Source organism: Clupea harengus, chromosome 7 (assembly GCF_900700415.2).
Source record: "Clupea harengus chromosome 7, Ch_v2.0.2, whole genome shotgun sequence".
NCBI lineage: Eukaryota > Metazoa > Chordata > Actinopteri > Clupeiformes > Clupeidae > Clupea > Clupea harengus.
Genome location: NC_045158.1, coordinates 13284760 through 13312028, shown reverse-complemented (window position 1 = coordinate 13312028; position 27269 = coordinate 13284760). Strand labels below are relative to the sequence as shown.

The following is a 27269-nucleotide window of genomic DNA, read 5'->3' as shown; positions in this document are numbered from 1 at the left end:
CCTCTGGGTTTTCCTGTGAACGTGACCAAACCCTTCCCTCCACAGTATTATGTAACTACACAAATGTTTATAACATATTTATTTCTAAGGGCATGACCTGGGATGGGAGACCTTAAAAGCCCTTGTGTTGCAACTGCTTTTTTAAACTGTGCTTCAGTTTTCATGAACGAAAGGCAGCAGAGACACACTCATGTCTGTGGACGTATTTCAGCACAAAACGATTTTGAGTATCATGCAATAAACTATGCATGTAATGTATCCATCTCTAGAAAGGTTATTAAAGGTTTTAAAGTTTAGTTGTTTTGGAGAGGAATATACTGAGATCAGCTGTGGTGTAAAAAAAATTAACACAGCAGATGTTTTATACGGAAAGCAAACAGTCCTCTCCTGCCCACCTCTCCCTTCGTTTGCACATCTTCTCCTTCTCACCCTCTCCACTCTCACCAACTTCCCCCGCCCCACACCCCCGTGCCTCTCAGATCCTGCGCCGCTCCAGCCCAGAGGTCCGCGGCCGCGTCAGGAGTGTGGGGAGCAGGGACAGGGTGAGCAGGGACAGGCGTAGCAGCGACCCCCCCGGCCCCATGTCCACCTTCCTGCCCGAGCCTCCTAAGGTGAGCCCAACACCCCACCCCCCTCCCCCACCCCCTTCTCCTCTTCCTCCCACTTCTGCCTTTTGTCCCGGGGTGTCTTGGTTCCCCTCACCTGGACTAACAGCATCAGATGTTTTAGGCCCATCCCAGCCCGCGCTCAGGCACGAGGCACGGTTGGCCTAATTAGCTGTGCCCAGCCTGTGGAGAGGAGAGGGAGAGGGAGCTTAAGCCCCCGATGCTGGCTTAGGTGGGACTGCTGAGGCAGACCTGGGATACACACTGCCTCCCCACTAACAGACTGACTCCATCCAACAACACCCACGCATGCACACACCTGCACTCCTACACCCTCAGAAAGTCCTCGGTCTGGACTAGTCCAGTGAAGGGACCCCCATGGGCCACCATCTCTAGCTACACAGAGCTGTACGGCAGAGAGGAAGATGTGAAACTTGATGAGGTTTACTGAACGGCTCTTTGTGCTGTGTTAAGCACCATTGTTTCCTGAAAACCTGTTTCCTGTTTGTTTCTGTGTTTCTTGTTGTTGCCGTTGCTCTAAAAGAAGAACGGGTTCCTTTGGAGGAAGCCCGTCCCTCAGGGGTCTGACTCGTCCCAATGCAGTTCAGTGGAACACACCGGTACCTCGTTAGAACCCAGAGACTGTATTGCTATAGAAAACCTGCTCTAGATGCCACATAGCCTTGTGCTGCTGTTGTTACCCATATAGATGTATTTGTGTCTCCAGTCACTGGCTTTAGAATATGAGGTAAGAGCTTAGTATAAGGCTTGGTATTGAGTAGATAAATACACAGTGGCAGTTCTTGGTGTAGGCAACACAGATAATACCTTACAGTGCCAGTGCATTGGGGAATCAGAATCCACCCCACACCCCCTCCCTTGACCTATATAGCATATAGCTCAAGACAAGTGACACACACACCCCCATGTTTTAATTCTGCCACCTTCTGTACCATGATCGTGTGCAGTGATGGATAGGTAAGAGCTAACATAAACTGAAATGTGTACATCCTGGAAGTGCCTGTAGTGTAAAATGTATGAATATGACTGTGGTGTTGTGAGTAAGTGAGTTTATATACGATTTCATGCTACCCTTTATTAGTGTGACAGTTGTGCTCCTTAATTGGTAGCATAGTGGCATTCATTTAAGGGGTTAATTGCACTCTAATGAATAGCTGGAAATGCAGGAGTTTTGACCTGCATTATCAGGCAGCCTTTTGACCTGCTTGGGGCTCTCGGCTCTTCCAGGTGAAACTCCCTCACCGGGACGATGGGCCGCGGGGCCCCTCCGAATCCAGCAGAGGCTACGACTCGCATTCCAGCAGCCCCGCAAGCAGCGACCACCCGCGCAGTCAGGACTCGCCCGGAGGGGGACGGTCCCTGCCGCCCCCCAACGCTCTCAAGCCGTCCTCTGCGTCCCGCAGCTCCCGCGGCCCGGTCGTCGACAGCCAGCCGCCACTAGGGCTGGCGCTGCGCGGCCCTGAGGAGCCCGAGGAGGGCCCCGACCCATCGCTCAAGTCCTTCCTGGGGAAGGTGCGAGCCTTCGAGAAGATGGACCACTTTGCCCGAGCACAGAGGATGCTGGAGATACAGGAGGCCCAGAATGCCAGGGTGAGGGTTCTGTACAAGTTCTGTGTCTGTCTCTATCTATATATACTGTATATACTGTATATACTGTGTGTGTGTGTGTGTGTGTGTGTGTGTGTGTGTGTGTGTGTCTGTGTGTCTGTGTGTGTGTGTGTGTGTGTGTGTGTCTGTGGGCTGTGTAAAAGTGGATTTGTAGGGTGGTAAATTAATTGGTTAATTGGTGATGATTAGTTTTTACATATAGGCCCACATTTCTAAAATACACTAGCAAAACACATTTTCATCCTTTTTCAGCTAGAGATAGCCCAGAAGCATCCAGACATCTATGCTGTCCCTAATAAGTCTCAGAAGTTGGACCACAGTCGGCCACAGCCCATCGGGTAAGAAAGTGAGTGACCGAATGAATGAGTGAGTCAATGAGTGTGTGAGAGGCAGCCCTCTTTCAGTAGACCTGTTATAGTAGACCTAACCCTAAAGCTCTTTGTCACTCTGTCTTTAATTGACATGGCTGACATTAACTGAGTAACTTTATGTAACTTCATGTGGTGCAAGGTGGTAAGATACGTTTCACTGTCACATGAACAGGTAGAGTATAGTTACAAGGCTCTGGAGAAGTAACCTGCACACACGAGCTTGTAAAATGAATCGTCCTCGGTCCCTGCTAGGAGCACTGCAGCTGCTGCTAGCTAAGCAGGAATGTAGGCTATTGAATGGTCTCAGTTTCAGGTTGAGATTCTTCCTCCTCTGTCATATTTCGAGTTTCTGCGACTGCCAATCAGAATCAGAGGCAAAACAAATAAGTGACACCGGCAAACTTTGGCAGACTACGGCAAACAGTGTCAGTAACTCAGTCAGATCTCTGAGATCAGCAGTGTGGATCATTGAAGTGAGTTTAATGACTGATTGATTGACGGGTCTGTTGTGTCATTCAGGTCCAGCTCTCGGCCCGAGCCGCAGACGCCGCCCTCCAAGCTGCCCTATTCAGATGGGCGGCCGTACCAGCCCAACGAGGAGGAGGACGAGTACCGCCGGCACCTTGCCGAGCAGACGCGGCGAGGCTACTACGCCCAGAATGCACAGAAGTATCAGGACACTGAGCTGTAGAAAGAAAGAAGGAAAGAAAGAGGGAGAGAGAGACATGACGAATATGCCCTGCTTGGCTCAGAACACAGCAACACCATTCCACTGGCATGGCGCAGCCATCCATAACTTTTCACTGCACTCATTGTGGTCTGGAGATGCTCTATGGGATTGCGATTGGCCTAGGGGTGTCACTAATGAGCATCGATACAAATTATACTGAAAGTGATTGGATTTTCCATATAGCTGTTGTAGCAAAGACTGAGCTCTCGATAAGATGTAAGAAAAACAAAGCCAGTTGGAAAATCAAACATACTAAACCCAGCATAGTGAAGAGCCATAACATGACATTGCAATATTGTTTCCAACCTCTCTAACGGCAGCCATGTTGTGACGGTTGGATTTAGAATTCCTCTGTGTCATCTCCTGAACCACTCCCCTCAGATCACTGATTGGTCCAAAATCTGATGAGCCAAGCTCTTCTAAATTGAGGGTTTCCAGACTATAATCCCAGCAAAAAACTGACCTGAGAGATAGTCTGACAGCCCCATGCTACCATTCCAGAGGGGCAATCCCCTAATCCCAAACTCCCTCTTCCCTACCCCACCTCCTGTGCCCCGCAACAATCTGCTGCTGACTTGGAAGCCCCCCTGCTTTTAAGTTTCTCACACATTTTCTTTCTTATTCTCCTTCTTGCTTTGAAGAAGTTACAATTTTTTAAACTTTTTTATTGTATTTACCACTTGGCTTTTCAGTTGTGTCTTTGTTGTTGTTTTTTCATCCTTTGTGTTGAATATCCAGGAACCATATGTTTTCTTGCCTATGCAAAAAAAAAAAGTTCAGTTTGTGCAGATCAACTGAAACGTATTGCCACGACTCCCTTTCACCTCATTAAACACCTTAAGCCTGTCATGTGCTACTGTATAAACGAACGTTTTCTTCTGTTACACTTACGTTTTGTATCCTTTAAAATTAGACTATACCGCGAGTGTCCAGAATCTATTACAAAAGGTAACATGATAATAATAAGGTGTGTGTCCTTTTTATTCTTTTTTTTACCTCTGTCAGCATTCCTTTCCTCATGATTCTGTGAGTGGAGAACAGGTTAAATACAGTACACTGGATTTTGTTACAATTTTTTGAAGTGCCTTTTTACTTTATGAAATAATGTAGAGGCTTGGGGACGTGACAATCCAGCCCTCTGGACTTATATACACTGCTGCTCACAAGCTCAAAACAGGGAACCGACTAACACCAAAACCTTAAATGCTGTATGTGCTTCACCTTCATCCTCTGCAGAAATGAAATGAGTGATGACAAAGAAGTGTTTCCAAAAAAAAAACAAGTGGTGTACATGAAAGTATTGAGAAGTTGTAAAAATGGATGCTTGTTTGATGCTGTCGTCACAAGTCATAATATAGGCCCTACTGTTGCTGTCTCAAGTCTATACTGTTTTTTCGGCTTGATTGTACATTGGCCAGCTGTACCTCCACACAATGGTTTTAAGTGCTTTTGACCTTCTGTTTTTTATCTTTTGTCTTTGTCTTCTTTATTTTTCTCTGATGGCTTCCACTGTTTGTGGAGAAATAATGTCAAGAGAGAGTGGCGATGACTGGACAAGTCTGTCTGGATCTGTTGTGGAATTTCACTTTACAAACACCAAATAAATCAACTTAAATAATCTTCACTGTGACATATGTGATATTATTAATAAACATGTTCACTACGTGCAGTGAGGACAGACTATTGATGTTGGTAGTCCTGTATCTCAGCGGTAACCTTTAAAAATGAAAGGTTATGGGATGAAGGGTTGCAATGTCTTTGAAGGTAATGTATTATTTGTTACCCTACCAACTGCTTTTTCTATTCCAAATTATTCTGTTGGTGGCTATTATCAACAAAGAGCTTTACATTGATAATTTATGTAATGCATAAAAGTCAAAGTGGCAATGTGTCTCATTTATTTGAAACTTAAATTCATTCATAAAACCTCAGAAATGGATATGGTGACCATTTAACGTCTTGCAGTGAATGAGTGAATGATGTAGACTATTTCAGGAGCGCAACAACAAAGGCGATCTTTGCTCTGTTCAAATCATTATGTAGCCTATTCAATCCAGTGTAAGAGGCATTAATCTGCAGACAGACTACAGTTCCGATCCAGAAGGGTTTAAATATGCTTGACAAGTCCCAACAAGCTTTTGTCAGTCTTCTGCTTTTGCCTTTGTGCCCTTTAAAGGAAACAGGAAATTGTGATGGTCGTCATTAAATATTTATGGCCAAACACTTGCGTGATGCAAAAAAACCTGTTGCTCGAGGTCAAATAATCAACAGAATGTAGTGCTTACAACAAAACAAGAGAGGCAACCCTCAGGGTTAGCCAGGTAACTCGTTAAGAGATGGAGTTAAGATAAGATTAAAATTTCACACCCATTAATTGTCTTCCTTTTCGAAAACAAAACGGGTTGTGTGGCCTATTCCCACGCGACCCCCACTCTCCGCCTTTTCTGTCCCTCTGCCAAAAAATGTGAAACGCAATCCGAGCACCCGGTTACAGAGAGGAGTTATTTTAAAACTTAAAACTCAGCTACCTCCGAGGGAAGGATCATGGAAGACACAGCACATGGACTGAGCAGAGAGAGGGATTAAGCCTTGTTGTGCTACATACGGCTACAGACAGTAAAATGAGCGAACGGATTCTATTGATGATCCTCCCTTGTTTAAGGTCTATTGTTCTGTCGCCAGTCGCGCGTCTTCAATGTCGCTGCCAGTAGTCCTGCCAGGATCTTGTTGTCGTGTTAGCAGGGTCTCGCTTGCCCCTCCGCTGGGGGATCCATCTTACAGAAGCCGCAGAGGCTGCATTCCCACCCCTGGATCTCGTATGCCTGGATCTCAGTCGCGGCTCATTCCGGCGCTGCTACCCGGTCGCCCGCTGCTCTCACTGGGATTGCTGCAGTTGGCTCTCGGCTGCTCCATGGTGGCGCTCTCCTTCGGAGCTCTGTCCATCAGCAACTCGCCTCCCGTTCGGAATTCATGCCCGTTCTGGGCAGGCTCATCAGTGCGTAAGATTTTAATCAGTGAACAAGAAAGGTTTCAGTATGGACGCATGGATAATTCACTGATATTGCATACCCCATGTCATTACTGCAGTTTAACAATTGGGTTTAAATGTAAACATCAGAGTAGGCCGTCAACAATAACAGCAAATAATGTAAATTAATTAAATCATAACTAATTTGTGGTGTTCTGGCAAATATGACGACTTGTTTGGGTGTCTTCCTATTTCAGTGTGTAAATTGAACTGTAACTAGATGAGGGACAGGAGCTTTTGGCAACCCAACTTTTCGCGACATATCAACAGGTAGGGTACAGTTACACTTACAGGGGGCTGAGGGAGCAGGAGGGTTGTAAAAGCTAGTTTGCTTTGCTCCCGTCAATGGCATTGCAGCTGCTGCTACCCAGCAACGATACGAGGAATTTGAAGGTAACCATTTCGAGATTGCCTTACTTACATCAGGTTTATCAAGTGAAACATATGTCCCTTCTCCATACCTTCCATTTCTTACATCTGCATGTTTAAGCAGACAACTGCCTGTTCAGCAGGCGTCAGACGTGACATAAGCTGGTTATATCAGTCACTGACATTTTATTTTGGATTTGTAAAGGAGGAGTGAAGCCATGGATTGTTTTGTAGGAAAGCATACTTCAACCTAATTCTGTTGAGGCTATATTTCAAGTCAATAGATAACAGGAATAGGTATCAATATTGGCATCACTAAATTACAGTTAATAAGACCTAAACGTAGTGTTTAATTAGTTAATTAGTTAAATAAGTGGTTCTAAACCCTGCTCCTGCCCCAACCCCATCTTCTATCTGTCACTTTTCTGAACCTCATCAATGACTAGGTTATGGCTCTGAATGCACCTGATGCTATACAAGAGCATTATAATTACCTTGACTTTAATCAGGTGTGCCTGGATAAATAGAACTGATGCAGTGCAGCAGAGGGGCCCAGGAACAGTATTGAGAAACCCAATGTTGAGTAGCCTTACTTTGCCGCCAAGACAATCCCAGTAAATTTCACTAAACAACGTTTTGGCATTAGATGGACAAAAAAATATTTATATCTGGGATGAACTGTGAGTCATTACATGATTATTTTGTTACAAAAATAGTAACCAAGTAGTAAGTACTTCTGAGATCTAACTGAATTGTATTGGGATACTTTGGGGTAGGGAGTGAGAGCAGAAAGAAACACACAGAGAAGCAGGAAATACCAGACATGTTCTTTGTAGATACAAACATTAAGTTTGCAGGCCCCTTGAAACTCATAACGTACAGGAAGGGTCAGAGAAGGCAACACTGAAAGGAGTGTTCAAAAAACTCAGACAAAATCTCTTTGATGCTTTCTTACTCAAAAAGCATTACTACTTTCTAAAGAGAATATGCTGCCTCACAATAAAATATAGTTTAGATATGTTTGTGGCGTCCAACATACTTCTTCAAATACAGCACAGACACACACACACACACACACACACACACACATATATATATATATATATATATATATATATATATATATACATGTAGGTCATTATATCCTTTTTAGCTTGAATTCCTGAAACATGCCAGGCATTACACTGTAATTTAGTTAAATGTAATTGGTGCTTACTATCTTTACCAATATAATTACATATTAACACCCAGTACATAGGCTACCCATGTAGATATATGAAAATGTTTATTATCTAAAATGCTACTGGTGCTGCAGGGTCATTTTATTACATTGGCTTGGTACTATCAATTGTTTATCCAAATTAAAACATGTTAGGATTCCTTGAAATCTTTCTTGTGTGAGAATGTGTTAGGTATTTCACTACAATAGTTTCACTTTTAGAGAACAAACCTTATTGACCTTGCATAATTATCTCGTACTTACCAGCGACATCGATTTGGCTAATATTTAGAACACAGCAGACTGAAAATAAAGGGTTACCAAAATACCCCCCATCGCAGTAGAGTGAATAGAATACTCAACAATGCTATTATTATCATTAAGAATGGACTCGTTATACAACATCCTGAACAATGCAAGCTCAGGCTCCTATGCAGATATAGCCTGCTCACATTTATGTATAGATTCCCAGAAGATATACAATGCCCTCACTATGTCTACTGAACAAGTAGTGTGAATGCCTTGTGTGCAGCCCAGTCCTTGTCCATAAACACAATGAACTCCAGTCTGCACCAGGGCACTGCGAGGACAGCAGGGACAGAATGGTGACAATTTAATGGTGTGTAAAAGGTGATAAGAACCAGTCAGCTAGAATATGTGGAGAACCTACTGACCTCTGTTCACGCGCGCGCACACACACACACACACACACACACACACACACACACACACACACACACACACACACACACACACACACACACACACACACACACACACACACACACACACACACACACACACACACACACACACACACACACACACACACACACACACACACACACACACACACACACACACACACACAGTTACCCACTGCCACCACAATCACACTGGACCGCATCCCTTTCTCTTCAGCCACCCCAGGGTGTCAGGGCTGAAGGCCTGCCCACAGTCACTTCTGCTTGCAGCAATGTAAGCTGCCCTTAGGGCACTACACAGATAGGGATCTAGTGGGAGCTCTGCTGTTAGATCAGATCAGCAGTGGGGTTTAGACCGTAAACACAGTTACTGTTAAGAAAGGTATTTTAAGAACTTTTCAGATTAGGGGCAGGCATGTCACACTCTATGGCCTCCCTCGCTGGTGGAGGCCCTCAGAAACAAATATTACAAACACACGCTGGAATGTGTGAATAGGTTCGAGAGCGCCATGTGTTTTTTCACTGTTCAAAATCTCAGAGGAGGGAAGGAGAGGTGTGCAAAATGGAGAAAGACTGAAGCAGGAAGCAGTCTGATTCATAGAAAGGAAAATAGATGTTTTTTTCCAAGAGGAAATGCTGGGCTTCCAGCCACACATTAAGTTCACCCAGAAAGTAAACACGGTTTGTTTTTCTTGAATGGTGTGTGAGTGAATGTGTGTGTGAGTGAATGTGTGTTTGTGTTTGTGTTTGTGTGAGAGTGAGAGACAAAGGGAGAGAGAGAGAGCGTGTTTGTGTGTGTGTGTGTGTGTGTGTTTGTGGTTATCTCACTGTTCTATTTATGTTGTGTGCAGGTCATCCTCTCAGGGATCATAGGCCTCACAACATGGAGACGACCAATGCTCCTTTTGGTAAGTGGCCCTATCAAACCTGGCTGGTTGATGTCGACTTCATGAGAGGTTCAGATGAATCATTCCTGGTGCATCTAGATGTACTGAGTTTTGAGCACTGGTGGAGGAGCGTGTCAAAAAACCCAAACTCATTTACCTTTCTTCAACTCACACTGCTCTCCACAGCTGAATTCATTTTTACAGGATTTTTGGGGTTCTCCGAATTTCCCCCCACATTTCCATCAATACACAGGCAGGAAGAACTAGGTAGGACAGTGGAAAAATAAGTGGAAGGTCAAGAATGGAATTAATTCAGTAAAAAATCAAATATCCACATTTGTTTACTATCGCTATTTTTGCAGCCAGCCAAAGCTGGAGATCAACATGAAACCAGAAGCTTTTGAAGTTTTGCCAACAGAACATGCAGTACATTTGGAGTCAGTACTATCTAAATGTTTAAAATCAGCTACTACAGTAAACTGAAAGCTTCTGCTGTTCTCCAGTGAATTGGTCGGAGGCCCAGGCTTGGTTCAAGTTAGCTTCTTCAGAATAACAGACTTGTAGAAGACGGCTTAGCGAAAGAATGTGTTTATTCAGCCACTAGTCACAGTCAGCTCGACACAGCACGAGCATGCACTAGGCACGTCGATCTTCTTTCTCCTTCTTCTCATACATTACAGAAAGTACAGACATTTTATATTGTAGAATTACAGTTTTTTCCAATCATTTTAGTTCTTGTACCTATACCATGTTCACATTCCCAAAACACTTAACACATCGAGCACACCAGTAGACCATGTGAACCAAACTGTGGATACTTGCCCCTATGCTTAGATACAAATGCTGGCAATGACACTTTCTTCCAAAATTCATGGATACCTGTCCCAGTTAATGTTCACTACCAGCAAAACACTGTGGAACTACAGCATTTTTTGCCAATGTTTAGATACTCTGTTCAGAACAGTTAACTTTCAGTTCAAAACCTTACTTATAGTAATTTAGATCACTGTAGATGGAAAGATGCTTTGTTTAGACCAATTAAATTACAGTTTTTTTCAATCATTTTAGTTCTTGTACCTATACCATGGATACTTTTCCCAAACACTTAACACCGTGGCCTTTACAGACACACACCTCTGCATATCAGTTAACTTTTGGTGCAAAATGCAATACAACAACCACACCACAATCAATTCTGCCGTAACTTTAACACATGTTCCCTCTCAGAGTAGAATTACCTAAAAAACACTAACAACTTGAAGCATTGCTAATTGCATCTATAAAATGTTGCTGTGTCCTCCAGTTTAACATAGATTACTGTAGTGTTGCATTAAAAAAAGAGAAAAAACACACACAGACAAACACTTCTTTGGACTACAGTAATAAAGTTTGTAAAATGCTGCAATATGTTTCATTACAGCCATATGCTAGAATTGCATGTGTTACTGCACTATATAGGCTTACTACATTACAACAAAAAGGCATGAATATGCTGCGTATTTACTGCAGTATTTCCAATGCAGTAAATTACATACATCAACACAAGATACAGTCTACCAAAGTACTGTAATACCACTAGAAGTCTGCTGTAGCCCTACAGTAATGCTGATCCATGCATTGGACTTTTACATGTTTGAACTTCGCATTTACGGTAACATTCTCCTCTGCATTGCATCTTGGAAATACGTCAATCCAAGCCAAGTATCTGAAGACAGTGTTGATATGTCGGTTTGCCTCTCACAATAGATGTCAAAATTGAGTGTGGCAAATTTACTGTAATTACTGTAAATTGAAGAATTGCATTCTTCAATCACTGTCTTTCACTGATAGCCTATGACACATAAAGAGCAGTACTGTAATAGTGGAAACAACTTTTCAGGAACAGTTACATCTATGTTTGCCTTCTATAGACTCTATTACTATTAGAGATAGTGAGAAGTCTGCAAGCCAAAACAAACTAAATAATCTAAATAAACTTTCTGCTAAATTAAGAATACTTTTTCTTATTCAAGCATATCATTTAATTTGTCTGTCTAAACAAAGCATCTTTCCATCTACAGTGATCTAAATTACTGTAAGTAAGGTTTTGAACTGAAAGTTAACTGTTCTGAACAGAGTATCTAAACATTGGCAAAAAATGCTGTAGTTCCACAGTGTTTTGCTGGTAGTGAACATTGAATGGAACAGGTATCCATGAATTTTGGAAGAAGGTGTCATTGCCAGCATTTGTATCTAAGCATAGGGGCAAGTATCCACAGTTTGGTTCACATGGTCTACTGGTGTGCTCCATGTGTTAAGTGTTTTGGGAATGTGAACATGGTATAGGTACAAGAACTAAAATGATTGGAAAAAAACTGTATATGCTTGAATAAGAAAAAGTACTCTTAATTTAGCAGAAAGTTTATTTAGATTATTTAGTTTGTTTTGGCTTACAGACTTCTCACTAGGACAGAATGGATCAGCATTACTGTAGGGCTACAGCAGACTTCTAGTGGTATTACAGTACTTTGGTAGACTGTATCTTGTGTTGATGTATGTAATTTACTGCATTGGAAATACTGCAGTAAATACGTAGCATATTCATGCCTTTTTGTTGTAATGTAGTAAGCCTATATAGTGCAGTAACACATGCAATTCTAGCATATGGCTGTAATGAAACATATTGCAGCATTTTAGAATTAGTCCAAAGAAGTGTTTGTCTGTGTGTGTTTTTTCTCTTTTTTAATGCAACACTACAGTAATCTATGCTAAACTGGAGGACACAGCAACATCTTATAGATGCAATTAGCAATCCTTCAAGTTGTTAGTATTTTTTAGGTCATTCTACTCTGAGAGGGAACATGTGTTAAAGTTACGGCAGAATTGATTGTGGTGTGGTTGTTGTAGTGCATTTTGCACCAAAAGTTAACTGATATGCAGAGGTGTGTGTCTCTAAAGCCCACTGTGTTAAGTGTTTGGGAAAAGTATCCATGGTATAGGTACAAGAACTAAAATGATTGGAAAAAACTGTAACACATGTGTGTAGGGGAGGGGATGGGTGTGCCTGGAGGTCAAAGGGGAAGTCCAGCTTGACCAAGGACCATACCAGGTATAGATGCTAATGTCTTTGCTTCAACCATCTTGCCGTGGCTGTAGACAAAAGCCAACAATCAGAGTCTAATGGCTCATCAACATAAACAAAAGGCCAGGAGCCACCTCGATGGCTCTTGCCTGATGCTATGCAAACTAAGTTGTGGGGGTTGTTGGAGGTATGTGAAGTTATGAAATTAAGTTACAAAACACCTAAATCTAACAATCATAGAGAGACTTTAAATCAAACTTATTATCTGATGGGAAAAGTTAGTCCATGATTTATTCTGCTGTTAAGCAAATGACCGTAGATTTTCCCACAGTAGTAGCAATTCAGATATAATTTGCACTCTGACCAACTGACTGGCTGCCCTTCCCTTAAGCAACCATGTGGTTTGTTTGTTTGTGTATGTGTGTGTGTGTGTGTGTGTCTGTGTGTGTGTGGTGTGTGTGTGTGTGTGTGTGTGTGTGTGTGTGTGTGTGTGTGTGTGTGTGTGTGTGTGTGTGTGTGTGTGTGTGTGTGTGTATGCATCAGTCTATTGATTTAATGAATTTAAGTCAGATACAGACCAGTAGTGCAGTATGCAACATCCCCTGCCAGGCGAGAGGCACATAATGGGCCTGGAGGGCCATGGCGCCAAAGTGATTCAGATCTCCCACCCCCTTCCCTTCTAGAGTGTCATCAGCAACTCTGGTGCAACAGCACAGATAGGGGGGAGGGGGGAGTGGAGTGTCAGCCTTCCCAGGAATAAGGTGCCAAATATGTCAGGGACCTTGATACTGCAGTAACATTGCCTTTGGACCTGACTGCAGCAGCATTCCTAGGCCTGCCCGAAAACAATATCTGCTGAGGCTCATATGATAACTGTCACATGACAATGCTCTTCTTGGGTTGGAAGTGGAATGCTTAGTTTACAGCATTCTCATGAGTGCAAAACAAAATAAATGCGTCATTTTGAGCACTGGCAGTTTTTATGTTGAAGAGTGGCACTGAAATGCTGTTATCTTTGCCAGTAATAAATTAAATCATTGGATTTAGATGGCTAGGCAGGCAGAGTGCCGTCATGGTTTCCAGTTCAGGTTCTTATTTAAAGAAGGCTAATTTGTTTTTGCACTCTAATGGATGCTTGTTGTGTCAGTAAACATCTTGAGGGTGATCTACAAAATAGAAACACATAAAAAGTGTTCTTTCAAGAAGCAAATACGTACTTTGTTGAACTACATACAAATATAAAGAATATAGAAAGAACATCATAAGTTAGCCTGCCTTACAAATGTTCCAAGACTGCAACATTGGCTAAGTGATATGTCTGAGTTTAGTGGCCTCTGGTGTTAAGAAGTGTTAAATGGGTAGAGATAGATACAAATCTGTTATCAGCTTTGTGCATCCTTTCTTCTGGCCTTTGATGTTCCCACCACCATAAGTAGAGTAGACATGAGTAACTAGCGTTTCTATGGGCTATGCATACAAGACAGTTCTGAAAGGACAGTGGATTCATTAAAAATGCAGACTAGTCTTCATTTTGAAGTCATTGACTATGGTATATGTAGCTATGGTATAGGTTGCATGAGGCAAATTCTACTCCAGTAACCTATTGCTTAAGATAGAATCTAGTCTGTTGCTGTGCTTGTAGGGCATGGTTAAGGTCCTAGTGCCGTGTGGTCTTATGATGACACAGCCAACCAAAGCAACCTCACCTTTCTCTCTCTGTGTCCTTCAGGTGAACCTGTTCATCCTGCTGTCTGTGGTGTGTGTCCTACTCAACCTGGCTGGATTCATCCTATGCTGTCAGGGAGCACAGCTGGTTTCCACCATGACGAACTGCCAGCTGGTAAGAGACATACACACGCCCATGCTGAATGACTGCTGCTCACCGCTTGAAACCACAGCTGTTTCCATCATGCACACCTACATACATGAAGGCACGCCGCGTCGAGCTCACCCAGTAGATATACACTCATGTGGGAAGCAGACCAAGCAAATCTCTGCCACTGTAAGGTGTGATTAGAGTCGAGGGAAGATGGTTTGTTTAAGTTTGGGGACAATGCATGCAAAGTAGAGGGATCTGGCCTTTGCGTAAGGACCCCCTAACCAATAGCGCAAGGTATTTCACATCTTATCCAGTGTTTAACTAAGATTACTGCTTTCTGTCCAGGCTTTATCCCAGTGATGTTGTAGAAGATTACATTGTGCTCTAATTATGTGTGGTGTCCATGGAGCAACCTTTACTTTTGATTTCTAAGTGGAGCAGCCATGGAAAAGCACAGTAGTTACTCCAGATGAGCCAGTGTCTTAAGGGGAGGGTATCTATAAACGTCCCAGTGTTGTTTAGAAGGCTGGGGGGTATTCGTCGTAGCTCGCTAAGCGGTTTAGCGAGCTAATTTTCAGGCTAAGATAAAAAACGCCCCTCTTTTTGGTTCGTGGAAGCAACTTTTGATAAATCACCATAGTTACATATCGATTGGCACTAACCTGCTCCAGGGCAGGCTAACTTAAGTGTAGCTGGATACGCTTGCCACACCCCCGGAAAAAGGAGGGATCCCATTGACCAAGGACTGATATTAGAGTTAGATTAGCGGAGGGAGAGAGTTCTTTGCGATCGGCAAGATCCATTATTCTTGTATGAGCGCTACCGATTCAGCCGACAAGGAATCATTAATTTACAAGACCTTCTCGAGTCATTTATTGCAAACACCACAGTCGAACATTGACTGTCTTGCGCTTTTTTGCGAGTGGTACATTTTTGTAGTGTCGGTGATGCGGAGAACAAAGCACTCATAATTATATGAGTGTTATTAGTACACCATAGCATATCATTATTGTAGAAAATGATTAAGGTGGACTCATGATAAGAATAGAGAGAAATACAGACAATTTATTTTCACTGCTTCAATTTATTGCATTTGTTATTAATACATTTAGTAATTTAACAGACACTTTTATTCAAAGCGACTTCCAAGGAAATGTAAAACTACATCGAGGAAGGAGGTGATGGGATTTGAACTAGCAACCATGCAGATTCAAACCGGTAGAGGCAACCTCTGTACCAGTGGACACTTGCCGTCAGGTATTCTTACATAGATATCACTCTATAAACATCCCAACACACCTTGCTCTAACAGCGGTGGTGGTGTTGAATTTTGCCATGATTATGGTCTTGTATTCTTCATAAGTGTTCATGTTCATCTCCTACTCGCCAGCGGAGAAAAAAAAGAGCCCTTTTCTTTGAGTTTAGAACCATTATACCGTTAGAAAATCATGGTTTTGGTGATCGACCTTTCCTGCCTTTTGAAGTAGGACGTGCACGCGCAAATGCCATGATAACTTTAGCCTGGTTGAAATTAACCACATGATTAGGATGCGGATCAGCCGTTAACGAACCGATATTTGCTGTTCTCAATCAGCTCGCTAATCTTAACTGGCTAAAAGGCCAATTGATTAACTTAGCTTCAACTCTACGACGAACGTACCCCTGGCCTTGGCTGTGGAGTGACAATTTGAAACTGAGATGGCTTTATAGTTTGATTGCACCACTAGAGATGGAGTGGTGTGTGTGCAGGTGTGTGGGGTGGGTGTTTTCAAATTCAAAGTCCCACAGGAATCAATAGATCTTGTCTTTGGGAGACCAATCTCAAAGGTAATGAAAGGACAGCAACAACAAACAACAACAACAACAAAACATATGTGATGTGGCCACTGCAGGCAGACACAGCTCTTAGTGCTTTTCATCCTCAGGGGAGCCAAGCTTATATGGAATCCCACCTACCAGGCAATTCAGTGGGTTTAGCCATCCCCAGTAATCCCCCTGGAGAAAGGTTGTGGCGGCAGAGGGGGTGTCAGAAGGGTTATGGTAATGGTGTGTTTTAGAGGGACAGCTGGACAGCTCACTTCACTGAGCATCCCCCCGCCTGTCAGGGAGGTAAGAGCCCAGGGTCACATTCAGCATGTACACACACACACACACACACACACACACACACACACACACACACACACACACACACACACACACACACACACACACACACACACAAACACACAAACAAACATGCAAAACATCACACAAACACACACACACACAGCCACACACAGACAAACACACAGACACACACACATACACAAAGTCTCTCTCTCATACACACACACCATCACTGGCTGCCGTGGAGCTCAGCTGTCAGTAGAGAGCATCAGCAGCAGGGGCTGTTTCTAATAATACCACCTCCTCGTCCTCCCTGTCTCCTCTAGACGATGCTCCTACTCTCCCTCCTTCTGCCTCTCATACATTTAATGAAAGACCACTGTGTGTACACACACACACACACACACACACACACACACACACACACACACACACACATTGTTCATACCACACATCACTTAGATTCAATTGGTTAACTGATGCTGTGTGAATGTGTGTGGATGTAGATCCCATGACTCAAGTTTTATTATTCCCTCATGATTGCTGTCTGCCAGCTCACAACATACAGGGTTTCACCACGTCCGGTCAGCTGGTGCACAGTTGACTAAGCAGTCAGTCCGTCCCCAGCTTGGATGGTGCAGTGAGTAGGCTACCAGAGGAGGAACCAGTTATGACCTGGGTGACACATGGTCCCTGCATCCCAGGATAGAGAGGTTTTTAAACAGGCCACAGAGCAAACAGAACTTTATGATATAAGCACTGCAACAGGGAATAGTAAAGCATATGATCGCCAGTTATTCTGTCCAGAGTGGTCTGAAGCCCAACTCCCTTGATAAAATTCATCTATTTGCGTGATAAAGTGCTTCCTTGCTCTTTCATTCGTTATGTTCAATGAGATAGAACCTTTTAGCGGATGTTAACTCTGCATCTAGACTAACAGAATGACGTATCCCCCTCTCTTTAAGTGGGAAATATGGTAATCATCATATCCTTTCATGTGAAAATGAGCTATTAGATCAAATTTGTCTCGATCTAGCAATTACAATAATTTAGCAAAATTAGCGGCAATTATTCCCGCAAGACGGAGGGGTCGGATCATAAAGACGGAAGAGCCCCCGAGGACAGATCCTCTGTCGGATAAACGGGTCTGTCTGTCAGTAGCGGGGTGGGCTGTGTGGGGTCTCTATCTTTCCCAGTGGATGACAGTAAGCAGTGAACAGACAGAACAGATAGTGAGCGTGGGTGCCTGATTACAGGCTTTCGGTGCGATGCCCGTATTTAATTGCGACCCATTCAATTGATTGACAGTGATGGCCGCCGGCTGACGTGAGCTCTGTATTTTCGCTTCCGTTGGGATCTCATTATTCTGAAGAATTTGCCTGCACACGTACTTGCACTTTGACCTGTAAACCGAGACTCTAAATTTGATACTGGTCTCTTTTGTGAAGACATTATGAATCGCCCAGTAAAACACATTTGCATTTAATATTTTCTTACTGGACAGTAGCCTACTTTTAATATTGTTCAGTAAAATCAATGTTTTACATCCAGCAATGAAAATGGCAACTGGATGTAACAAATGGAAAGATGATTTTGAATTGGTTATGCCATAGGTAAACCAGTATGGGCTGGAGACTGAAAGACTTGAACTATGACAAGTCGTAATGGATTGAAATAAGATGTCAAGCCTCCAGACACAAAGTCCGAAGTATGCAAACTCAAGTATGCTGACAGCATCTTTCACTGAGGTTAATGCTATGCTGCTGGCGTATCTCAAACCGAAAAAAGAAGATATGATTCAGTGTTCAGTCTGGGCATTTCCTTATCCGACTGCCAGACAGGATTTGGGTGATTAGATCTCTCAGGGGGCAAGGCTGAGTAACCCCTCGAAGATGTCCTCCCTGATTGATTTGCTATTTTCCATCCACCATACAGAGACCTGTTTATCATCATCAGTATCTTTTGGTCAATTTCCACTGAGGCAGGATGTATCTGAGAATCTCCTGATGTTCCGGTCGTGTCCTGGGTAACGATATGGGCTTTGTGTTGTGTTAGGGCAGACAGCGGTAATTAAAAAGCAGTTCATCACAGGTGACAGTGAGAGACCTGGCCATGGCGTCCACACTGCAGGTAGGGGAGAGTTACCTTATATAGCAATTCCTGACGTAGCGGCTCCTTTTCCTGTGAAAGCGAGATGCTGAAATACCATCTCCCCCCATCGCTCTCTCTCTCTCTCTCTCTCTCTCTCTCTCTCTCTCTCGCTCTCTCTCTCACAGACACACACACACACACACACACACACAGACAGACACTCTAACCCTCTCTTTCTCCCTCTCTCTCTGCCTCTCCCTCTCTCTCAACTGCTCTCTTTTTCCCAGTCACCCCCCTCTCTCTACTCTCTTCCTCTCCACTGAGAGTAATGGAGCCTCGTGGTCTGACCATCTGTTTTCAAGTCTGGCATTGCTCTCACCAACACGAGGCCTAGAAAACCTGAGTTGTCTGAAGGTTAAATCTTCTCTCCCCTCCCTCACTCATTCAGTATCATCTCTCAGTTACCAGAGTAAAAGGTGAAGAGAGAGAAGCCGTGTGAACGAAGAGGCATAACAGCATAAGAAATGTTCTGGTGAAATAAGATTGGTTTACACAACACAGGGCCCCAATACACAGTCTCAGAATTAACGGACAGATGGTCAATAATCTTGTTTGTTTGATCACACTGTGTGCATGTGTGTAGTGTATGTACTGTATGTGTGTGTGTTTGTGTGTGCGTGAGTGTGCCCGCATTCATGTGTGTGTGTGTGTGTGTGTGTGTGTGTGTGTAAGTACATATTTGTGTGTTTGACAGCGTGTTCATTGCTGCAGTGTCCTGCTTGTCTCACCTTGATCACACTTGCTCATTTGGCTGAGCTCATCTGGGGCCTCCTGCTCCGGCCCAGCTAGGGTTTGTGTTTCACGCTGTGCATGTGGGCGTCTGCTCCATCGCCACTGCAGAGGTTCAGGGGCTGGGTTGGCCTGGAAGAGGGGGTAGGAGCTGCTGAAGGGTATCAGGGCAATGTTCGGCCCAAGGAGACGGGCAGGTATTTTTAAAGCAGCCTTTTTTTAGGACGTCCATTCACCAGCATAAAAGCTCAAAGCAATTTACACCCCGAGCAAGGGGTGGAGGAGCCTCCCAATCACTGACCACCAAACTGCAAGGGTGGATGGATGGAGCTTTCTCTGTGTGCTTTTTGCATTGAAAAAACACTCAACTAAATCCAGGAGTTTATAAATATTAGTGTGATGAGCTCTAGATTGAAACCAGAGTCCAAATACTTTTCCGTGTGTTAGTAACTTGTAGGATGGCCTGTTCTTCACTCACATTCACAGAAGCTATTTTCGGTCATATATGGCCTGGTATATAAATGGATTGGTCACTTTTAGATAGTGGTACAATGTATGACCGCAGAGAGGAATGTCTTGGCTAATTGGAGAGATATTATTGTAGAAAACAAGCATGCATGTGACTGTGGAACATTATAGCAGTGACTCTTTTAGATGCAGTGGGAAATGTAATAGTGGGAGATGGGAGATGTGTATTACATATCTATGTCTGTAACATTAAGCGATTGTGTATTGTGTCTTCTCTCGACAAGAGTGAGCTTGGTGACATCTGCAACTGTTGCGCTGAAACTCCCAGTACAAAGTGTGAAGAAGACAAAATGCTGAAAATGTACCCAGGCTACTCTTGCAACACCATGCGGGTGCTCCTTAAGGTGAGTGTGTGCATGTGTTCGTGCCAGAGAGAGAAATTGAAAGAGAAATCAATGTGATCTCTAATATAGTAATAATCATTTTACCCCAGTATTTGAGCAGTGTATTGAACATGCGTATGCCCTGCATCTAATAGCTGGCACGTTCTGTTGTTTTACATGTGTTTATTTTCCTGAGAAACCACACATGCCTCTGTGACACCTAAGCACAGCCCTCTTCCTCTGCTGTGTTTTAGAAAGTGCTGTTTGCGCTGTGCGCTCTGAATGCGGTGACGACGGCAGTGTGCCTGGTAGCCGCAGCACTCCGATACCTCCAGATCTTCAGTGCCAGGCGGCCTTGCATGGTAGGTCCCACCAATCACACCTTGCCTATCCGGTCATGTGATTCCAAAGCTCATGTTCAGGGTCCCCAGCAGCTTGACAGTTGCATTCACAGCTTCCCCTCTCCCGTTGTCTTGTTCTGTCATATATAGGAATCAGTAAAAGCTCTTCACAATCGCAATGTGAAGCAACCCCTGTTGAGAAATGTCTTCACCTTCTAGTCACATTTGTAACTTGTTAAAAAGAAAACAAAACAACAACACACAACACCAACAACAACAAACGTTTTAAACAACTGTTCTTGTTTTTTAGATACTCCTTGGCATCCAAAACGTAACCTTAAACTTGGTGGCATAAAGTAGAGAACTCTAAATATTGAAATGAATTACGATAGTGCTTTACATTACTGACAAATCACACATCACAGCAGTGCATTAAAACTGCTCCACCAGTTGAGCAGCACAAGTAAACATGATTAAATGAGTGCAGATCCTCTCAGGGTAAAGAGCGTGTCCTCACAGCGAGGTGTCCTTCTTGTCCACAGGAGGAGCCACGGTCCGCCGTGGAGGAGGCGGAAGAGCAGCCACGGCCGCCTGACCCAGACGAGTTTGTGCCCCCAGCGCCACCCCCCTCCTACTTCTCCACCTTCTACTCCTACACCCCGCGGCTGGCTCGCAGGTAACTTCAGCCTCAGCTCCCTCATCTTAGGATCCTCCTGTGGGGGGGACGTCTGAAGTATAGGAACACCAAACTAAGAGTTAAAAACTAGAGTTTAAAAATAGGTCTGCGTCTGTTTGTTATGTGCAACATCTTGTAGGACAAGAGAGGCATAATGCTGAAATCTCCCATCAGTTATGGTTTCTATGATTTGTTGTGAAAAGAGCTAGGTGGGCACCATCTGCCAGGCTTAACCACACTCACCCCCTCTGTCTGTCAGAACATAGCGTCCTCTCTCCCTCAACCTCGTCTTGAGGGCTTCTCAGACTTCCTGCTGCATTGTTGACACGTCTGCACTAGGCAGATGTGTGTGGTGGTGGGCTATTTGGCAGGACAACTCCTGCTGGGGCTCTGGTCTGATGTGCGATTGCTATTTCGTAACGTGTTTTGGCCGGACCCCAGCTGGAGCGAGATAGGAAGGAACTATGTTTGCTTGGCAGAGAGCTTTTGATTTTATGCTGTTGATGGTTTAATGGCACTTGCTGTGGGATGATAATGCTCACAAAGTGTGTGTATGTGAATGTGTTTCCCTCTGTGTGTGTGTGTGTGTGTGTGTGTGTGTGTGTGTGTGTGTGTGTGTGTGTGTGTGTGTGTGTGTGTGTGTGTGTGTGTGTGTGTGTGTGTGTGTGTGTATCAACAGAATGTTTGGTGACAGTGTGATCCCCCTGCCCCACATATATGGTGCACGGATCAAAGGGGTCGAGGTCTTCTGTCCTCTAGATCCTCCTCCACCATACGAGGCAGTTCCCGGAGTATCCAACCCCTCCCCTGCCCAGGTATTACACACCCCACTGTAACAGACCCACTGCAGCAGAGGCAATGGAGCAAGATGGGGGGGGAAAAGCCTAAAAGGTTCTAAAAATGTTTAAAAGTACTGGAGCCCTTCTCTTTACATCTAGCAAATTAAGGTTCTTGGCTACAAAAAGCGGTGAACTATTTTGAAAGTTCTTTATATGGTCGGGTAAAATTAGATGTGAGACAATCTTTACATGACCTTCTGTACGTTTCTCAGAGGGCCCGCAGATTAGCAGTGTGTCGCACAGTTTATTTTGGCTGGATGTCCTTGCTCTTGAAAACAAGCCTCTCTTTTCTCCGCTGTACCCAGGAGACACAGATCCAGATGACCGATCTGACCGATCTGACCGAACTGACCGAAGTGACCGATGGACTGACTGACCAATCAGAAGCAGCAACGTCCATCACTGGTGAGGAAAATTCCCAGCATTTCTACGGTCAATTTATGTCTTTCCATGTGCAAGGAAGTACTTCCATATTTCACAACAAAACGAACAGAGTTGGCAGAGAGATGATCATGTTCAGGATGTTTTATAAAATACTTATTTGTATGGTTGTATCACTACAGGGCTTTTAGGAGCACGTGTCGGGTTTGGGCCTATGCTAAATGACGTAGAACCACAACATGTTTAGGATAATCTTTATGTTCTTTCAAGACTCAAAAGCCAAGTTTGTCCAAGCGGTGTCCTTGTACCTCCACAGAATTATTTAAGAGGCTGTTGCGGATGAGCCAGCACTATACTTACTTGAATGAGCCATAACCTTGTTGTCGCGACAGAGACTGTCCATCTCCACTTATGTCATCTGCATATAAAAAGCACACGTATTTTAAGTAACAGCTCTGTCACTGCACGGCCCCTCGGCCCTCTGCTAGAACGTCTCCTCAGGTTCCTCTTCAGAGCGGTCAATGCGTGTGAGTTTACCACGATTCCAAACCGAATTAAAATGAAAAGCATTTCGGAACTTGCTGAACTCTGGTCAGTCCTCTCGCTCTTCTTCCAGAAGTTAGACACTCCCTGTTCCCAGTTGGATCACAGAGCTAGATTTTGGCCTTACCAAACTATGTTTGGTTGAGCATGATAAATGACCCTCTCCTGATGAGGGAGGCCAGGGACAAGGGAGAGTGAGTGCATCTGCAGGGGAAAGGTTCTTCTACTGCAGGCTGCGTTTGGAAGGGCTCTCAGATTGATGGAGGCTGGAGAATCTGCCCTTTTTTTAATGTCCGTTCTTCTGTCCTCCAGCCAGCATAGGGTCGAGTGCCTGGGCGGACAAAGACTGACACCACGAGGCCAAATGCATTCACAGTGTGTGATTCTGATTCTCTGATTAAGAACTTAAATAACTGACTTTAATTCATTTATGATTATGCTCTTCACCTCTCCAGCTCAAAACCCTGAGAATTTAGGCCTATAGCCACACAAGCGATCTAGATTTCTGTGGCGCTCCTCTGGTCTTTTTAAAGCAGCCACCTGTGACACAACAGATATAACCTTTGACCACTAACAGGGCTGGTTTTGATTCAGACAGCTGCCTGCAGACGGTGACCTCCTCAGCAGCGGAGGCTCCGGCAGCAACCGGGACTGGCAGGAGAACCCAGAAGCGGCAGCTCCGCAGGTCCAACAGTGACCCAGTGTTCCTGGACCTGGTTGCTAAAGGTAGGCTACGTGTTAGTATTCTTGGAAGACCTGTAAAGAGGGCAAGATGTCTGTCACTGATATGAGGTGCTCAGCTATTTGGGTTTGAGGGTTTCTGGGTCTTGGGAAAGCCAGAGGATCCTGAGGGCATGTCTTTTGGTGTTTGGTGACAAGAATAGTGAGGGGGGGAGGAGGAGGAGGAGAAGAAGAAGCCTAGAAGTCAAGCACTATGGTGTTTGTGTTTGAGGCTTTCTGAGTCTTGGGAAAGGCAGGAGGACATCAAGCAAAGCTTTTCTGATCAAGATTGTGTGATAATAAAACCTGTGTGTCATGATATATTTAAGCAACAAAAAAAAAACATACACAACGCTGAACCATTTTGATGAGTCATAACTCAGCCTTATGTTTCCTTGTAATGCCTGGGGGGCAGCACCACATGAATAAACAGAAGTTACATAAGCCCTTGAGGCTCCAATTAACGTCATGGTTCTTGAGATAACAACTAAAGAAAGAAAACGAGCCATGACCTGAAATATTTATGAGGTTAAAAAGTATTTATAGGAGACATGTACATTTTTAATAAAGGCCCATTTGTTTATTAATGTAATAATAGTTTAATGAGTGGATAGCTGACAGTCCTGCTTTCGAGCTTAAAGGTTCGATGACAGGATCAGAGGTGGGGTGTGAAGCCTTGGCTCAGTCTGCTTTTTCTCATCATAAATCTGTAGTCAGTCCATCTGTCAGTGGATACTCAGGGAGATATATATATATATAGCATCCTCTCAGCTCAGTTACCGACAAGTGATCCCTGCAGTTTAGCTTAGCGACAGAACCTCTTTTGAGTGGGTTATTTTGCCAGTTCTCTGAGTGCAGTTAGAAGGCAGAGGTTTGGCCTCATCATGCCAAGCACATACCAAGCTTAAAATGTTATCTAAAATAAACGGACATGTACAGGCACGCTGTGTTAAAAACCTGCTTCAGACTGGTTTGCGTGTGGTCTCGCTCCAGGTCTCTCCCACGATATATTTAATTCTTGCGATGTGCATCTCACTCACTGCGGTGTTTCCGAATCTCTAGTTGAAGAATGTGTCAACTGAGCTTTCTGTGGTTCTTCAGTCAGGACCACTGGTGTTGAGTGACACTTCAGTGCATCATAGAGTGGAGTAATACAGTCATGTTTGGCTGGAAAAGCTCTAAGACAGGACGTGCTGCTCACCATGCTGTTGTTTATGGTTTCACTCCCTCTCCCTCCTTCTTTCTGTCACCTTCCTCTCCTGTGTGACTATCTTTCTTCCTCCTAAACACCCTCTCTCTGTCCATCCTCCCTCTCTTTCTTGCTCTCTCGCCATTGGTTGTCTCTCATTGCATTTTTTCGCTCTTTCTGTCTCACCATTCCCTCTTTTCCTGCTCTCCCTCACTCTCGCTACCCCCTTCCTCAGTTTTGAGCTGCGAGGCGGCCACCCAAACAGACACAAGGACGGCCACTGACCAGGCCACTGTGACGCTGCGGCGGGGGAGGGTACCGCGGCGGCCCCGGCCCACCTCCATGGTGGACTACCAGAGCTACCGGGACACCAAGCTGCTGGTGGCGCGCTTCCTGGAGCACTCGTCCTCCTGGAGCAGCCTGGAGCCCGAGGTGCAGGAGCTGGTCGACAGCATCAAGAGCATGCTGCGCTCCGACGAGGAGCACATGGAGGAGGCGGTGCGCTGCGCCAGCATCATAGACCAGGTCAGTCACAGACGGGCCAGACGACGCGGACGGATGCTCTTGTCATGTCATGTCACTGTGTGTTTATGTGCTCCTCTTTGCATGAGGGGAATTAACTGTGTGGATGTGAATTTGACGTATGTAGATGTCGGGCAGTGAAAAATGTACAGATTATGGGAGGTTGTGATTACCAAGCTACTAGGTGTTTTCATCAGGTGTTCATGACTTTGCAGTGATGTCCCAGAACTACTGATCAGGATATATTAGCATATATTGCATAGGTTTTTAATAGGATATTTGTGACACCAGTCAGTTGGCACTGCAGGTGTGATTGGCACACACACTTTAACAATGTTTGCATGTTCTCATGACCCTGTCATTCCTCTCTTTATACTCCAGGTCATCACAGGGTCAGAGGTCACCACCTCGCAGCCTGCCCCGGTACTCCAACCAGCTGCACTAGCGGTCACCCCGGCGCCGGAGCCCTTGGCACAGACGCTCCCGCGCAGAAAGCGTCCGGGCCTGCTGCACCTGCGCAGCTGCGGGGACCTGAGCACCTTCACCTGGGTCGAGCTGCAGCTGGGGGCGGGCACGGGCACGGGGGAGCGCAGGCACGGGTCTCGCACTGCCAGCTCGCGACTGGGCTCCCGGGCGGGGAGCTCCCGACTTGGGGAGCATGACAGGCCGCACAGCCTGATCGGGGTGTTCAGGGAGACCGTGCTGTGAGTGGCACCACCACCTGACACCAACCAGATCCCAACCCATCCAAACGCTACCCACCCCATGGCCTATCTTGACCTTTCACCCTCATGACTGTTCTTGCCCCATGCCCACAAGACAGTTTTGTACTTAAAAGACTCACATCTGATGAGGGCAGATGTGTCCTCTGAGACAATTAAGTTTTGGGAGGTTTTTGTGAAGTTTGACTATGTGTTTTTATTTCATTCTGTATTTCGTAGCTTTGGTTCATCTTGCGTCCCTTTTCCCAATTGATTTAGATTTGAAATAAAAGGGACGTCGGAAAACATTTGAGCTTTTGATCTTTTCTCTTCCCTCAATCAGACAGACATACAGGCATGTAACACTGGATAACAAACAGGCACACCGTTGTTATCTACTCAGAGCTATGATGTTCGTTGACCAAGTCAGTGCCTTTTTACTACTGTCTCTGTATAGTGCCCTTGGCATGTGCTGCCATGTATACCTACTGTAAGTGCATTTTGTCACGTATGAAGGATTTGCTTGCCACATCAAGAGCTCCTGTTAATAAAGTAAGTGTCGCAAAAGAACCATAGAAGTGCCGTTAAGTATTGTTTACCATTGCAATTCATTTCTCTTTTTACGACCGACTGTGTATGTAACATTAGAACGTTTTTCTTATCACTACTTTCAAGAACAGTTAGACACTAAAAAAATGCAACATCCCATGGAAGTAGTTTCTGGCCACTTTTGGCAGAATATTCAGAGATATTCCGATACAGCCACCTTAGCCGTAATGTAATTTAGAGGTTAGAAATATGTTTGAGGAGGAAAATAAGTCTGTGGCAGTGACTTCCTTTCAGCTTTGCTTTGGGATTTCCAGTCCCTCAGAAAAAAAGAATCATGCGGAGTCATGAGTGACAATCAAACAAAGGCTATTGAGAAATTCAAATAAATTGTACAGTGGAAAAATCTGCAAGCTGAATCATGTGTCATGTGCATGTTTTTTTTCTCCATCAGAGTGAAAAATATGTGGCCTAAGTGTTAGTGATACATAACCCATATGAGAAGAACAGTTGGGTTTTTGGAGAAGTATTTGACTGATTTTGAATATC

At 44.4% G+C, this 27269-nt stretch overlaps 2 protein-coding genes across 13 annotated transcripts in view; both read left to right on the top strand.

The window, feature by feature from the left end:
• LOC105901228 (tight junction protein ZO-2) overlaps positions 1 to 4959 on the top strand; it is an 82547-nt gene extending 77588 nt beyond the window's left edge. For 10 of the 12 annotated variants that reach the window (XM_031570584.2, XM_031570579.2, XM_031570572.2 and 7 more), the window contains 4 exons: positions 480 to 611; positions 1854 to 2216; positions 2487 to 2572; positions 3125 to 4959. In XM_031570584.2, the coding sequence (XP_031426444.1) occupies positions 480 to 611; positions 1854 to 2216; positions 2487 to 2572; positions 3125 to 3296 (753 nt within the window). In that variant the 3' untranslated portion in view covers positions 3297 to 4959. Of the gene's footprint in view, positions 1 to 479; positions 612 to 1853; positions 2217 to 2486; positions 2581 to 3124 lie in introns of all 12 variants that reach the window. The other 2 variants (XM_031570576.2, XM_031570574.2) reach the window with 2 other exon arrangements.
• Positions 4960 to 5042: 83 nt separating this feature from the next.
• On the top strand, positions 5043 to 26744 carry fam189a2 (family with sequence similarity 189 member A2). The gene is made up of 11 exons (XM_012828672.3): positions 5043 to 6330; positions 9507 to 9563; positions 14333 to 14443; positions 20164 to 20283; positions 20517 to 20624; positions 21146 to 21279; positions 21959 to 22094; positions 22424 to 22523; positions 23637 to 23768; positions 25187 to 25476; positions 25855 to 26744. Exons 1-11 carry the CDS (start codon positions 6031 to 6033, stop codon positions 26179 to 26181), a joined length of 1815 nt encoding a protein of 604 aa, XP_012684126.2. The 5' UTR covers positions 5043 to 6030; the 3' UTR covers positions 26182 to 26744.
• The last annotated feature ends 525 nt before the right edge of the window (positions 26745 to 27269 follow it).